Genomic DNA, 15,257 nt, shown 5'->3' on the forward strand with positions numbered 1-15,257 from the left:
ATATGAAATATGTGCATCGACTGTTTATGTTCTCAGTAAGGCTTCTGGTCAACAGTAGGCTATTAGTAGGTAAGTTTGGGGAGAGTCAAAAGTTATATTTGTGTTTTCCATAGCATAACTTATAGAGAAAGTGAATCACTGTGATACACGCCTGAAACTAATGTAACATTGTGTGTCAGCTGTCCTCAAACAAAAAAAATGTGTTTAAAAAAGATGTGTTGGCGCCTGGGTGGCTCAGTCGTTAAGCATCTGCCTTCGGCTCAGGTCATGATCCCAGGGTCCTGGGATTGAGCCCTGCATCGGGCTCCCTGCTTGGCGGGAAGCCTGCTTCTCCCTCTCCCACTCCCTCTGCTTGTGTTCCCTCTCTCGCTGTGTCTCTCTCTGTCAAATAAATAAATAAAAATTTTTAAAAAAAGATTCTCTCTCCTCCCTCTGCTCCCCCACCATCCCACACTCTCACTGACTCTCTCTCTCAAATAAATAAATAAATAAAAGTTAAAGAAAAAAAAAATCCTCTGACACACACACATTTAAGAATTCCCAAGGACTTGGGTGCCTGGGTGGCTCAGTTGGTTAAGCGACTGCCTTCGGCTCAGGTCATGATCCTGGAGTCCCGGGATTGAGTCCTCATCGGGCTCCCTGCTTGGCAGGGAGTCTGCTTCTCCCTCTGACCCTCCTCCCTCTCATGTGCTCTCTCTCGTTCTCTCTCTCTCAAATAAATAAATAAAATCTTTAAAAAAAAAAATTATATAAAAAAAAAAGAATTCCCAAGGACAGGTTCCTAGAACTGAAGTGATTGGGTCCAAGGGCATATAGATTTTAAAAGTTGACAGAGACTGCCTAATTGCTCTTTTAAAATGACTTACCTATCTCCATTCCCACCAAGAGTGCAGGAGAGCACTTATTTCCCTGACTTCTTACCAAAACTGGGTGTCCTCAATCTCTAAATATTTGTAAGCCTTACAGATTTAGCTACTAACGAAAGTTGAGCATTTGTCTTATCTTCATGGGCTGTTTACATTTTTTTCTATAAATGGCTTGTTTATATTCTTTGCCAATTCACTACTAGGATATTGTCCTTTTTTATAGTTATCAATATGAATACTTTTTCTATCATATATTTGTGTGTGTATATATATACATCTTTTGAAATTATCTATGGAACTCTTTTAAGTTTTACATTTGAATGTGGTCTAAATATGTCAACCTTATCCTTTTTGGCTTTTGGGTGTTCCATCATATGAAGGAAAGCTTCAGGGGTGCCTTGGTGGCTCAGTCCATTGTGTCCAATTCTTGATTTAGGCTCAGGTCAAAATCTTGGGGTTGTAAGATGGAGCCCCATGTTGGGTTCTGTGCTGGGCATGGACTCTGCTTGAGATTCTCTCTCCCTCTGTCCCTCCCCCTCTCCCTGGCTCACGAGCACTCACTCACTCTCTCTCTCTAAAAAAAAAAATTATTTAAAATTAAAAGAAAATAGGGGCGCCTGGGTGGCTCAGATGGTTGAGCATCTGCCTTCGGCTCAGGTCATGATCTCAGGGTCCTGGGATCGAGTTCTGCATCGGGCGCAGGGAGCCTGCTTCTTCCTCTGCCTCTGCCTCTCTGTCTCTCTCTCTGACTCTCATGAATAAATAAATAAAACATTTAAAAAAAATTAAAAGAAAATAAAAAATTTTTAAAAATGAAGGAAAGCCTCAGGTTTTCTTACAGTTTTGATTTTTATGTTTAGATTTTTAATCTATCTAGAACTGATGTTTCATGAAAGAAAGAATTCCACGTTACGGTTTTTCAAAGCGAGAGCCGTTCGTTTCCATACGATTCATTGAATATTCTACCTGCAGCCCAATGATTTGAAATGCCATCTTATCATCGCATATGACAATGCCATATGATCATATGCATGACACGTTATTTACATACACTTATGTACACATCATATCCTGCCGCATTTAATCCGCTAGTCTGCTGCTACGTTAGTACCACATTGGTTTACTCGCTGTAGCTTTCTTTATAGCTTGTTCCACATCTGCTAGGGCAACCTTCACTGTTCTCTTTGAAACTTTTTGTGGTTATTATTAGACTTTATACAAAGTCCCACTCAAAGTACATTCAGTATCAGGTGATATAGAAAGAAACAGAATCAGTGTCTGTCTGAAACCAAACAACAAAGTCATTTTCCCCATTACCTTATAAAGTTCTAGACCAATGCCAGCCGCCATTTTGCCTCCGTAGGACTCTGAGAAAATGTAGAATGGAATCGTCTAGAAAGAAAAGGAATTTACAAAGAATAAATATCCCTGATGCCTTTTTTTTCCCCCACATGAGTTAATTTCAAATTTCTACCACATGTAATGGCCAGACCAAACAAATCTGCTTTTCTTGGTCTTTTCCCCCATATCTGATTAGAATACTGGGCTCTAAGGTCATTCTTTCAAGCTCAAAACCACTTTGAGATGATAGAAACAAAAGGCCACAACCTGCTCTCGGGTGCAGAAAAGTTTTCTCTGATAATGGCTGGACATTGAACTCTTGGGGAAACAAGTTAATTCAGATGGCTGCAGCAGGGTGACTGCTAGCCCCTTTGCTCACCTGTCCCCGAGTCACTGCTCACCTGAAATTCCTTGTGGCAATCAAAGAAAGTCTTCAGGAGAACCATCATGTCTGAGGCCACTGTGGCGAGGTCTTTGGCATATGCATCACTCTTGTTCACGTAACTGAACCCAGTGCCCACAGGGTTATCCACAAATAGGAGACTGGCTGACTGGAGCTACACGTCACACAGGAAAGTCAAGTGGTACAACCACTCAGTTAGCCACCGACTATCTTTCCACCATCTTTTTTTAAAATTTATTTTTATGTTGTATTTTTTTTTTTTTTTTTTTTATTCATGAGAGACAGAGCGAGAGAAAGGCAGAGGGAGAAGCAGGCTCCCAAGGAGCAGGGAGCCCGATGCGGGACTCGATCCCAGGACCCTGAGATCATGACCTGAGCCGAAGGCAGACGCTTAACCATCTGAGCCACCCAGGCGCCCTATGTTGTATTTTTTATTTCCACCATCTTCTATGCGTGTTAACCCATGCACGTGAAGATAGCAGTGCGCTTATGATCCTACTGCTAAAAGGGATTTCAAAAAATAAGGGACAGGAGGGGCCCCTGGCTGGCTTAGTTGGTAGAGCTTTGTTAACTCTTGACCTCAGGGTTGTGAGTTCAAGCCCCACATGGGGCCTGGAGCCTACTTAAAAAAATAAATAAGAAGGACCAGGAACATAAGACTACTAAGGCAAAGAAAGGCAAAGAAAAGAAGAGCTAAGAAGGAAAGATTAACATACACACAGGGACCAAAGCATCTGAGCTGTCACTTTTCACACAATATGGCATCCTAAACATAATCCATTGGCTCAGGTAGAACCACGCGGCATCAGTTGGAGCCTCAGCTCAAAGCAGTGACAGTCCCACCGAGGTCTGAATATCACATAGCAGTTTTCTTCAAGATGAATCCAATTTCCACAGAAGCCTGGCCTCCAGTACACCGCCAAGTACAGAATTTACCCTAATACCTTTTCCAAAGTGGCTCAGAGCTATAGAATCTCCGGTCTGGAAGGATCCTCACTGGTGACACAGTCCAGCCATGTCCTTTACTGATCAGGGAATTAAAGTTGAGAAAAGACCCAGGACTTGTCCAAAGAAGGTCACAAAGCTGGACAAGTAATGGCAGCATCAGGCCCGGGCCTCCTCACTTCTCATCCAGGCTCTCTGCCTGACTTGTGCTATGCTCTGAGTTCTGGAAAACTTGCAAACAAGCCAGTGTGGCACTCTGCTACAGCATGTAGCAAGTTCAGGAATGTTCCAGGCTAAGGGAACAGCATGTGCAAAGACCCTGAGGCAGAAGTAAACTGCACTTCCGAAGGACCAGCAGGAGACAAAGAGAATCCAAGGGCTCAGAGGGGACCTTAAGGAAGAGGTGGTCTCACATTGACTCTTAAATGGTAGATGTGAGTAAAGGAAGCTAGATGTGAATGAGGGGCCAAAGGAATGAGGTCCAAGCCAAGGAACTGTCCAGGCAGGGCCTGAAGGGAGTGTGTACATGGACAGACGTTGGGAAATGGGGCAGGAGGTAGGCAGAGACCAGTTTATGCCCAGGAATCTGGCTCTGATCTTCTGGGAACCGAAAGATATTAAACTAAGGAGTGATTTCTATTGGAAAGGCACTCTGAAAGCAGCCACTAGAGAGGATGGAAAAGGGATGGATGAAGAATCTTAGCACGTGGGTGTTAAACATAGAGTTACCATATGACCCAGCAATTCCACTTTGAGGTAGATTCCCCCCACACCCCAAAACCGAAAATAAGAACTCAAACAAATGTTTGCCCACCAGTATCCCCTGCACTCGTCATCAGAGCCAAAGGGTGGAAACAACCCAGGTGCCCATCAACAGATGAAGAGACAAACTGTGGTCTATCCACACAATGGACTATTATTCAGCCTTACAAAATGGGGACCAGTGGCACATCCAACATGGATGAACCTTGTAAATATCATGCGACGTGAAAGAAGCCACACCCCAAAGGCCACATACCGTATGACTCCATAGTTATAAGATAGCTAACACAGCCAAGTCTGTAGAGACGGGAAGTTATTGGTGGTGGCCTAAGGAGGGGCTGGTGGTTAATACCTAAGGGGTATGAGGTTTTCTGGGATGGGAGGGTAGTGAAAATGTTCTGAAATTGATTGTGGTAATGGTTGTAAAACTCTGAATATATGGAAAGCCACTGAATTGTATACTTCAAATGGGTGAGTCGTATGGTATGTGAATTATATTTCAATAAGGCTGTATTTTAAGAACTCATTTTTAGGGGCACCTTGCGTGGCTCAGACGGTTAAGCATCTGCCTTCAGCTCAGGTCATGATCTCAGGGTCCTGGGATTGGGCTCCCTGCTCAGTGGGGAGCCTGCTTCTCCCTCCCCCTGCTCGTGCTCTCTCTCTCTCTCTCTCTCTCAAATAAATAAATAAAATCTTTCAAAAAGAAAAAAGAATTCATTTTTAGGTAAAACCAATTGGAAGAGCGGGGTGAGGGGTAGGAGAAGACAAGGATGGCTCTCTGATTTCTGGCTTAGGCACCTGACTGGGACACTTGGAGTTCACTGGTTTTGTGGATGGGCAGAGGGTCTGGTGTACTAATGAATATAGTTTGGGATATGCTGAACAGAGGATGTATGAGGGACATCGACATGGAGACATCTCAGAAGCAAATGGAGAAATAGTTCTGGGGCCAAAAGTTCTCAGCTGGAGATACTGACTTGGGAGTCATCATCACCTTCTATGTGTCATTAAAGCAGTTGGAGAGGACAGGGCTGCCCAAAGAACACACAGAAGAGAATGTTACCAAGGACAGAGTATGGGACACAGCAACATCCAAGGCACGGGAAAGGCCAACAGGGTGGCAAAGAAATCCATGAAAAGAATCCCATGAAGGATCTGCTGGCCTTGGGATTGGGAAGCCAACATGCCCCTGGGGACAAGAGCTCCAGCAGAGTTACGAGGAGAGAGCCAGGTGGGTTAGCGCGGGGCTGCCCAACCTCACCGCGGCCATGGAGGAGATCCGTGTGCTGTGTCCTAGAGCTAATGTGCTCTGGATTCCCTAGCACCCACTCTCTCCTGCCCCCAGCCCCAGCCCCCAGCCCAGAAAGCTCTAGGCGAAGGCATAAATAGGAGGTAAAGATGACTAGACAGCAGTAAACAGAGGCATACCTCATTTTACTGCACTTTTTAAAAATCGAAGGTTTGTGGGCAGCCCCGCATCAAGCAAGTCGGCCGCTACCATTTTCCCAATGGCATCTGCTCACTTCATGTCTCTGGGCCACATTTTAGTAATTCTTGCAATATTTCAAACTGTTTAAAACTGTACTTGTTACAGTGTTCTGTAACCAGTGATTACTGCTCACGGAAAGCTCAGATGATGGCTAGCATTTTAGCAATAGGGCCCTTTTCCCTTAAGGTACGTACACTGTTTTTTTACACATCACATCAGTGCCTGTGGAACAGACCACGGTATAGGGTAAGCATAACTTTTTTATATGCCCTGGGAAATAAAAAAAGTCATCTGACCCGCTTTATTGTGGTGGTCCAGAACCGAACTCGCAGTATCTCCGAGGTTTGCCTGGATAAAGAATTCTTTTAAGAAACGGCGGGAGCGGGGTGCCTGGGTGGCTCAGTCATTAAACATCTGCCTTGGGCTCAGGTCATGGTCCCAGGGTCCTAGGATCAAGCCCCACATCGGGCTCCCCGCTCAGCGGGGAGTCTGCTTCTCCCTCTCCCTCTGCCCCTCCCCCTGCTTGTGTTCCCTCTCTCGCTGTCAAATAAATAAATAAAATCTTAAAAAAAGGAAGCGCGGGAGCTGGAGGGGCTGGTGTAGTAGGCTGGGGAAAACCTGTGCATGCCCGCATCCCAGGGAGAGCCTAGAGACGGCATAAGGATAGAGAAAGGTAGTAACTGAGTGGACTCTTGGAGGAAAGGACGTCAGCAGAGAGGAGCCTCAGGTGTTGTTCTGGGAGCGAGACTGGGGGACAGAGGGGTAAAGCACTTACTAGCGAGGACAGGGCATAGCTGGTCACAGGGGACGGCTCTGTTCTCCCGGGAGGCAGGGGGACAGGTCAGACACGGAGGGGAGCAGAGTCTCAGCACACAGCAGAGGCGGCCCTAAGCCCGGGTGAACCCCACAGCCAGGCAACAGCCCCACCCGCTACGGCATTGGCCGCCAGGGCTGGGCACCTGGGAGTAGGAGCCAAGCAGGTGGACAGTGGGGCTGACCCAAGCTTGGGGGTGGCAGGGCTGTTCCGGGAGAAGGATGAAGGAGCCAGGGGTTGAGCAGCGAGGGGTTACGGCAGGAAGTGAAACTAAGAATGAGGGAGGGAGGGAGACAGAACTAGAGAGACACCAGAAGGGCAGAGGACAAGGGGTCTGAGGTCTTGATGGAGTCAAGAAGCAAGGCAGGCGAGAGGAGAGGGGACAGGATTGAGGGTTGTGGCCGGAGGCGGGGACCCTGCAGTTGGACTAGAGAGATGGCCAAGATGTAGGAAGTGTCAAAGTCCAGGGTGCCAGCTAGAATAGGCTTCTGCCACCAAGTGGAGGGAAAGCTCAATGATGTGGCACGGCCAGAGAGGAAGCAAGTGGACAAGTGCGCAAGGCCCCAGGACACATGGGGAAAGGGACAGGGCAGGATGGCTAGACTTGTGACCCCACCCAGAATGGGGTAGGGCGGGCCTCAGCCCTGAGGAGGCCACAGGGCACTTGCACTTAGGGGCTGTGTTCACTGTACCCAGGTACTTCTTCGTGGTTTGAGATCACTATCAAGAGGCCCAATTTCCTTGAAGTTTCCAAATCCAGTGCTGGAACCGCCTGGACCACCCTGCGGAAGAGAAAATAAAAATAAACCCAGAGAAAACATCAGTCAAATCTTAGTCATTATAACGGCAACCACATTTAGAATACAATTCATGATTTAGCAATGGCTGGGACAACATTATACAAAAGACCTCACTGACCCGGTGAACCAGCGTGTCTGTACCAACAGAGCCCCTTCAAAGGGAAAAGACCCAGGGACACCTGGCTGGCTCAGTCCGTAGAGCATGCGACTTTTGATCTCAGGGTTGTGAGTTTGAGCCTTGTGTCAGGTGTAGAAATTACTTGAAAATAAAATTTAAATTTAAATAAATAAATAGGAAGAAAAGACGTGGCCTAAGAGCCCCGGAGGGAACTTTCCTACCTCTGATCCTCTGAGATTGAACCCTGGCCTGCCACGGGGCTCGCTGACCTTCAAAACACCTTGTCCACTGCCTCTCATTTCCAGGATGAGCAGTTAAGGCTCAGGGAAGGAGCACAGCAATTAGGGGTCTGCCAGGCCTGGACCTGGGGTCCTGTGACTCTCCACCCCATCACCCTCTCCTCAGTGTCCCTGCGGACTGACAAGGGATGCAGACTGAGGGGCAATTTGATCACGAGGATCCCCAGGATAGAATTCAACAAATGCAAAAAAGTCTCCAGAGCGGGGAGGACCCAAAACTGTGCACACCCAGGACCAAGGGCAGGGCAGGACTGTGACCAGAGCTTGGTGCTGGGGCCCAACCATGAGAGGTAGAGGTCCTGTGGGTTGTGAAGGGCTAAGCAAGGGAGGGAGGCCCTTCAGAAGATGGTCAGGGGAAAGCATGGTCAGTACTCTTCTGGACAAAGTCTCAGGGGCCAGCTGAGCCGAGGGGATAGGCCTTGAATAAAAGGATATTGCCTCCCAGTGCATGAGCAAGATGGACAGGAAAGGGAGATACACAAACATGGAAGGAATAGCTCTGGCAAAAGAGAAGCCAGGGCTATTTGTATAGGGAAATCTAAAGGGAAAAAAAAAAAGTCGGGGCGCCTGGGTGGCTCAGTTGGTTAAGTGGCTGCCTCCGGCTCGGGTTCTGATCTCGGAGTCCTGGGATCGAGCCCCGCGTCGGGCTCCCTGCTCGGCAGGGAGCCTGCTTCTGCCTCTGACCCTCCCCCCTCTCATATGCTCTCTCTCTCTCATTCTCTCTGTCTCAAATAAATAAATAAAATCTTTAAAAAAAAAAAACCAAAGCTCAGAAAACGGAACCCTCCGGCAGCCCGGGGGTGGACAGAAGTCCTGTGGGATACACATGCGGGATCTCTTCTCAGACGGTTTCATATCTGCACTCTCAGGCTGGGCCTCCCCTCCAGCCCTCAAAAGAGACAGTTGTGATAATGCTACAAGAGAAATGGCCCTCCCTGCAAAGGGCTCCTCTGAGCTCTATCTCACCAGAAAAGTCTGTAGGGGCTAGCTGAAGAGGCCAAGCCCAGGGCACTGGTAGGTTGCCTGTGAATGCTGACATTCTCCATGAGCATGTCATATTTACCATGAGCAACCTGGAGCCCAATCTCAGCCATACGTCCAGTTTCCAGAGGCTGAAGCAAGTTTCCTCAACCCCTCCCTAGAGGCTGGTCTTCCAGGTGGGTGTGGGCCACCTCTGGACAGGTATTTTAGGAAGGCAAGAAAGGATCCTCTGCCTGCCCCCAAATACCCTTCAACCAGCTCCCTGCCTTCCATCTTACAATCAGAGCTCAAGATTAAAATGCAAACACACTCAGGGAGAAGGATAGGGTACAACATTTAATACTAAGGTACAAAAGGGTGAGTCCTTTCAAAAGATCAGCTTTTCTGGGGGTGAGGAGTTAGGGTCGAGGAAGGACTGGGAGAAGAGGGAGAGGGAGGGCTGCTCAGAGTACCTCAGCCTTTGCTTTGGATTCTTTTAAAACATTTCTGTCGGCATAGAGTCAAATGTGTCTTTAGGAGCTTCCACGAAGGCATCCTGCCCCTGACTGGGTTCAATATAAGAAAACCCCTGCAAAGGCTAGAATCACTCTATGATTTGGCCCCCTTGGTATACCATTGCCTTTGCCTGCCTCAGGAGGACACCAAAGCCCCAAGCCTAGGAGACCCCCCACTGGCCGCTGGATCAGATCAGTCCTTCACCGCTGAACCATGAGTTCTTAAGAGCAACCAAAGTGGTTAAGTGGGGAAACCTGACCAGGCAGCCAAGCCACTTTTACCTGAAGCCACATGACCAGGGGCAGTTCTGAGAAGTTCTTGCAAGGGTTAGTGGCATAATAGAGCCACCAGAACATGTGGGCATCCTTGCGGATGGTCACATAATCCCATACTTCCTTTCCCTCCTCTGTGGGCCGGTCCGTGATTGCTCCTGAAACAGAAGCACAACGTGATTGTCCCAAAGAATGTGTAACATCCAGGTAAATTCCAAGCCCGCAGAGATGGCCATGATAAACTGGAGATGATATGGTTTCTATTTTAGGCACTCTACTCACTCTAACATATTGTGGAGATAAGGAAAAGCACTTCGGTTATGATAAAGCAAACCAGGAGCGCCTGGGTGACTCAGTCAGTTAAGCATCTGACTCTTGATCTCAGCTCAGGTCCTGATCTCAGGGGTGTGAGTTCAAGCCCTGCACTGGGCTCCATGCTAAGCACAGAGTCAGCTTGAGATTCGCTCCTTCTGCCCCTTCCACCCATTCTCTCTCTATAATAGATAAATAAATCTTTTTTTTTTAAAGATTTTATTTATTTATTTGAGAGAGAGAGAATGAGAGACAGAGAGCATGAGAGGGAGGAGGGTCAGGGGGAGAAGCAGACTCCCTGCCGTGCAGGGAGCCCGATGCAGGACTCGATCCCGGGACTCCAGGATCATGACCTGAGCCGAAGGCAGTCGCTTAACCAACTGAGCCACCCAGGCGCCCCTAGATAAATAAATCTTAAAAAAAAAAAAAAAGGCAAACCAAACTTAATAGTGGCATCGGAGGTCAGGGCTTTCACTTTTTCCTCTGCACCCCCTGTAATATTTGGATTTTTAACAATAAGCATGAAACACTTTTGCAATTCTGTTTTAGAAAGACAGATTCAGGGGCACCTGGGTGGCTCAGTCGTTGAGCATCTATCTGCTTTCAGCTCAGGTCATGATCCCAGGGTCCTGGGATCGAGCCCCACACTGGGCTCCCTGCTCCACGGGAAGCCTGCTTCTCCCTCTCCCACTCCCCCTGCTTGTGTTCCCTCCCTGTGTCTCTGTGAAATAAATAAATAAAATCTTTAAAAAAAAAAAAAAAGAAAGACTGATTCACATTTCTGGAAAAAAAGAAAAATCACAAAATGCAAAATGCTAGCCTTTATATCTCATTTAATATATGATTAAAGAGGTATCCCAAATGAGAGGGACCAATATTCACTATCTTATGCTGAGGCAACTGTTAGCTTTTGTGAAGGAGAAAAAAAATGTAGGTCCTTACTTGATACTATAAACCAAAATAAATTTCAAGCAGATCAAGTATTTCAATTTTAAAATTTAGATATTAAAAATAATATAAAAATATAATTGAGGATGCCTGGGTGGCTCAGTCGGTTAAGCGTCTGCCTTGGGCTCAGGTCATGATCTCAGGGTCCTGGTACCGAGCCCCGCATTAGGCTCCTTGCTCAGTGGGGAGCCTGCTTCTCCCTCAGCCTGCTGCTCGCCCTGCTTGTGTTCTCTCACTCACTTTATCGCAAATAAATAAATAAAATCTTTAAAATATATATATATATATATTTGAATGTTTTTTTGATCTCTGGATGGGGAAGTGCTGTAAGCATACCCCAGAGACTATAAAGGAAAAGATCAAAAGAGTTGAGGACAGGGCGCCTGGGTGGCTCAGTCATTGGGCGTCTGCCTTCGGCTCGGGTCGTGATCCCGGGGTCCTAGGATCGGGTCCCGCGTCGGGCTCCCTGCTCAGCGGGAGGCCTGCTTCTCCCTCTCCCACTCCCCGTGCTTGTGTTCCCTCTCTCGCTGTCTCTCTCTCTGTTGAAAAATGAATACAATCTTTTTTTTTTTTAAGATTTTATTCATTTATTTATTTGAGAGAGAGAATGAGGAAGAGAGCACATGAGAGGGGAGAGGGTCAGAGGGAGAAGCAGACTCCCTGCCGAGCAGGGAGCCCGATGCGGGACTCGATCCCGGGACTCCAGGATCATGACCTGAGCCGAAGGCAGTCGCTTAACCAACTGAGCCACCCAGGTGCCCCGAAAAATGAATAAAATCTTAAAAAAAAAAAAAAAAAAGAGTTGAGGACAGAGACTTGTTATATTTTCTGTACAACAAAATTTATGTACATCAGAAATAAAATTAAAAGGCATACAACAAAGAAAGATCTGCAACAAATATGAAAAAGAGTGATTTTTCTTACTTGTGTAGATCAATTTCAAAAAGGAAGATCCTAATAGTTAAATGCGCCAAGGCTCTGAGGAAATAATTTATGAAAAGGAAATTTGAATGTCTGATAAATATGTGAAAAAAGGGTTAACATCATTAATATTCAGCTATGAAAATCAAACCAATATGAGGTCACTAAAAAAATCTTTGCTTAGGGGCGCCTGGGTGGCTCAGTCGTTAAGCGTCTGCCTTTGGCTCAGGTCATGATCCCAGGTCCTGGGATCGAGCCCCGCATCTGGCTCCCTGCTCCGCGGGAAGCCTGCTTCTCCTTCTCCCACTCCCCCTGCTTGTGTTCCCTCTCTCGCTGTGTCTCTCTCTGTCAAATAAATAAAATCTTTTTTTTTTTTTAAGATTTTATTTATTTATTTGACAGAGAGAGAGATAGCGAGAGCAGGAACACAAGCAGGGGGAGCGGGAGAGGGAGAAGCAGGCTTCCCGCCGAGCAGGGAGCCCAATGTGGGGCTCGATCCCAGGACCCTGGGATCATGACCTGAGCCGAAGGCAGACGCTTAACGACTGAGCCACCCAGGCGCCCCAAATAAATAAAATCTTAAAAAAAAAATCTTTGCTTATTTGATAGATAAAAAAAATAATGGCAAGTGCCCAATGGCCACAAGGAGACAGGAGACCAGTCCTCAGCGCTGTTGGCAAGAGTGCACATTGACATCAGTTTTGGGGAAGGCAACTTGGCTTTCCAAATATCGAAAGATACTCCATAGATCAAAAGCTACATATATATATATATATATATATATATATATATATATATATATATATATATATATCCTTTAATCCCACAGCTCCAATTTTCCCTAGTTAACTTTGTAGCATCTGCAAAATATGTATCCAAGAAGAGGAGGTTCAATACATTTTCCATGTCACCTTTGCTAAAGTAACAACTCTCAAGTTAGTTGTTTCTCTCAAATACCCCTCTGTGGGTAAGAAAAGGCTGCTGTTCAAAGATAATGGGCTCCCCATGATGGGAGTTTCTTGCCTTCTACTTCCTCTTTTCTTAAATTTCAAGAACCCGTGGCAAGGAAAAGCACAAACACTGGTCTCAAAAAGAAGAGAAGGGAGTAGAGGAGGCGACAATGGGGTTTTGTAAGTGAGAAGGATATAGATTAAGAAAACCAGAAAGTGGCTTGAAGAGCAAAACAGAGTGGCTAGATCATAGATGTGGCTGGGAGATTCTCTGTACAAGTGACCCAAGATTACATGACAGATACGGCTCGGGTCCCTTTTGACTTAACCGCTGGCCCTCCTCCCTTCCCTGGCAGTGACCGCTGTTAAAATCGGGGGGGGGGGGGGGGAGCATTTTTGACAACATTTCCCAGACCCAAGCTGAAGGGCCAGATGATCCCCAGTTTATAAAAGGAAAGACGGGAACTCTTAAGCAGTTTGCCAAAGATCACAAGGCAAGTTGGCGGCCAGTTCGAATTCTCTGATCTTGATTCAGACCACGAAACATTTTGCTGAAAGACTGAAAATCGATTTGCAAGTCATCCTATTAAACACGATTTTGTTTTTGTCAAAACGAATGGCAGTGAGGGGAGATGTTATGCTGTCTGTTCTGTTAAGAAGAGAGAGAAAGACCTCATCTCAATGAAACGTCCCAATCGTGGTAGGGTTGGTTTTTCAGGGTCCTTCGCACCGCATGTTTCAGCTCAAAATAAAAAGTCCTCATTAATCCCGCTTAGCAGCCAATCACCGCAGGAAAAGGGAGGTGGACTTAGGATCGTGGAAACCTCATCGATCAGCAGTTTCCCCAAGTCAGGTATTTTGCACAACTGCTTCTACCTAGGCGTAGGGAAGAGAGGAGAACCAGAGCACTCAGGGCCAGAAAGGGGTAGAAAAAGCACTTAGCATTAAAAGAAGGAGAAGAGAAGGAGAAGAGAAGGAGAAGGAGAAGGAGGAGGAGGAGGAGGAGGAGGAGGAGGAGGAGGAGAAGGAGAAGAAAGAAAGAAAGAAAGAAAGAAAGAAAGAAAGAAAGAAAGAAAGAAAGAAAGAAAGAAAGAAAGAAAGAAAGAAAGAAAGAAAGAAAGAAAGAAAGAAAGAAGGAAGGAAGGAAGGAAAGAGAGCGAGGTTCTAAAGCAGTATAATTACGCAAGGTAGAAACTGGGGGAAAGAGATTTGCTTTCAAAAGCATAAATCCACTAATAGACGCTCATCCCTGGAGAGAGACGGAGGTACCGGCCGCTGATGCACCTTTTGCCCGAACCTACCGGTGCTCAGGCCCAGAAGCAGCAGCAACAGCAGAGACACGGGAGAGGTTCGGGGCACCAGCTCCATGGCGAATACCGGGTGGAGCAGCGGCCGCAGGCCGAAACCCGCGCCCCGCCACGTGACGACGGTGGGTGGGGCCTGGCCAGGACCGGGCCGGGGGCGGGGCCTGTCTGAGGGGCCCGGGCGGGGCGGGGCCCGGGCGGGGGCGGGGCCTGTCTGAGGGGCCCGGGCGGGGGCGGGGCGGGGCGGGGCGGGGCGGGGCGGGGCGGGGCCCGGGCGGGGGCGGGGCCTGTCTGAGGGGCCGGGCGGGCGGGCGGGCGGGGCGGGGCGGGGCGGGGCGGGCCCCGGGCGGCGGGCGGCGGACGGCCGTCTGTGTCCCGGTCGCGCTCTGCGGGTCTGGCCCACCCGGAGGCGAGGGGCGGCGCTCGGGGTGTTCTGTCTGCCCCACCACGTCCTCCTCTGCCGTTTTGGGGACGAATCAGAGAAGTTGAGGCGTTTAATGCATTTGATTAGGTCGGATCGTGGGACAGGACTGAAACCCTACGGACTAATAACCACGAGAACCGTCCTTCCTGCCGGGCTCATCTCTTCCTTCCCCCGAAATAGCCCTGGCATTTCAAAAGCTCCTGCGTTTCCTCCAAGCAGATGAAGCCTGAACCAGCTGGTCGTAGAACACTGCGATTCCATTTTCACAGATATAGCTGCAATATTATTTTAACTATAAAATTACATATATCGTGGACATTTTGAAATTACAAAAAAAAATTTAGATTCCACAAAACCGTTGTTGGCATTTGGGATATATTTTTCTCTGGTCTTCATCTTTTTAAGTATAATGATAAAAAGTTTTATTGTTTTTTTTCTGTGTTGATAATTTGTCATTCACATAATTCTGTGTTAACATTGTCTTCACAACAGTCCTTTTTTTAAAAAAATATATATTTTATTTGAGAGAGAGAGAGAACACAAGCAGGGTGGAGAGGGAGAAGCAGATTCCTGCTGAGTGGGGAGCCCTCTGTAGGGCTCGATCCCAGGACCCCGGGATCATGACCTGAGCTGAAGGCAGACGCTTAACAGACTATACCACCCAGGTGCCCCCACAACAGTCATTTGAAAGAGGGAATTGTAGGTTTGGGTAGGAGAAGGGAGGAAATGAATGGTAGAGGGTGTGTGTGTGTGTGTGTGTGTGTGTAACGGTCTTTCCCCCCTCCCCTTAGGATATACTGAATAACTCACCTT

The 15,257-nt window shown here is 47.4% G+C and overlaps 1 protein-coding gene across 1 annotated transcript in view; it reads right to left on the reverse strand.

Moving 5' to 3' along the window:
* The window catches only part of SCPEP1 (serine carboxypeptidase 1), a 31,454-nt gene extending 17,303 nt beyond the window's left edge, over positions 1-14,151 (reverse strand). The window contains exons 1-5 of the mRNA XM_045889208.3: positions 14,018-14,151; positions 9,595-9,743; positions 7,313-7,402; positions 2,609-2,764; positions 2,184-2,258 (exon numbers count right to left, since the gene is read on the reverse strand). Coding sequence (XP_045745164.1) covers positions 2,184-2,258; positions 2,609-2,764; positions 7,313-7,402; positions 9,595-9,743; positions 14,018-14,084 — 537 coding nt within the window. The 5' untranslated portion in view covers positions 14,085-14,151. The remainder of the gene's footprint in view (positions 1-2,183; positions 2,259-2,608; positions 2,765-7,312; positions 7,403-9,594; positions 9,744-14,017) is intronic.
* Between the last annotated feature and the right edge of the window lie 1,106 nt (positions 14,152-15,257).

This window comes from Mirounga angustirostris, unplaced genomic scaffold (assembly GCF_029215605.1).
Source record: "Mirounga angustirostris isolate CCGP_5_RB_7025 unplaced genomic scaffold, mMirAng1.0.hap1 SCAF_17, whole genome shotgun sequence".
NCBI lineage: Eukaryota > Metazoa > Chordata > Mammalia > Carnivora > Phocidae > Mirounga > Mirounga angustirostris.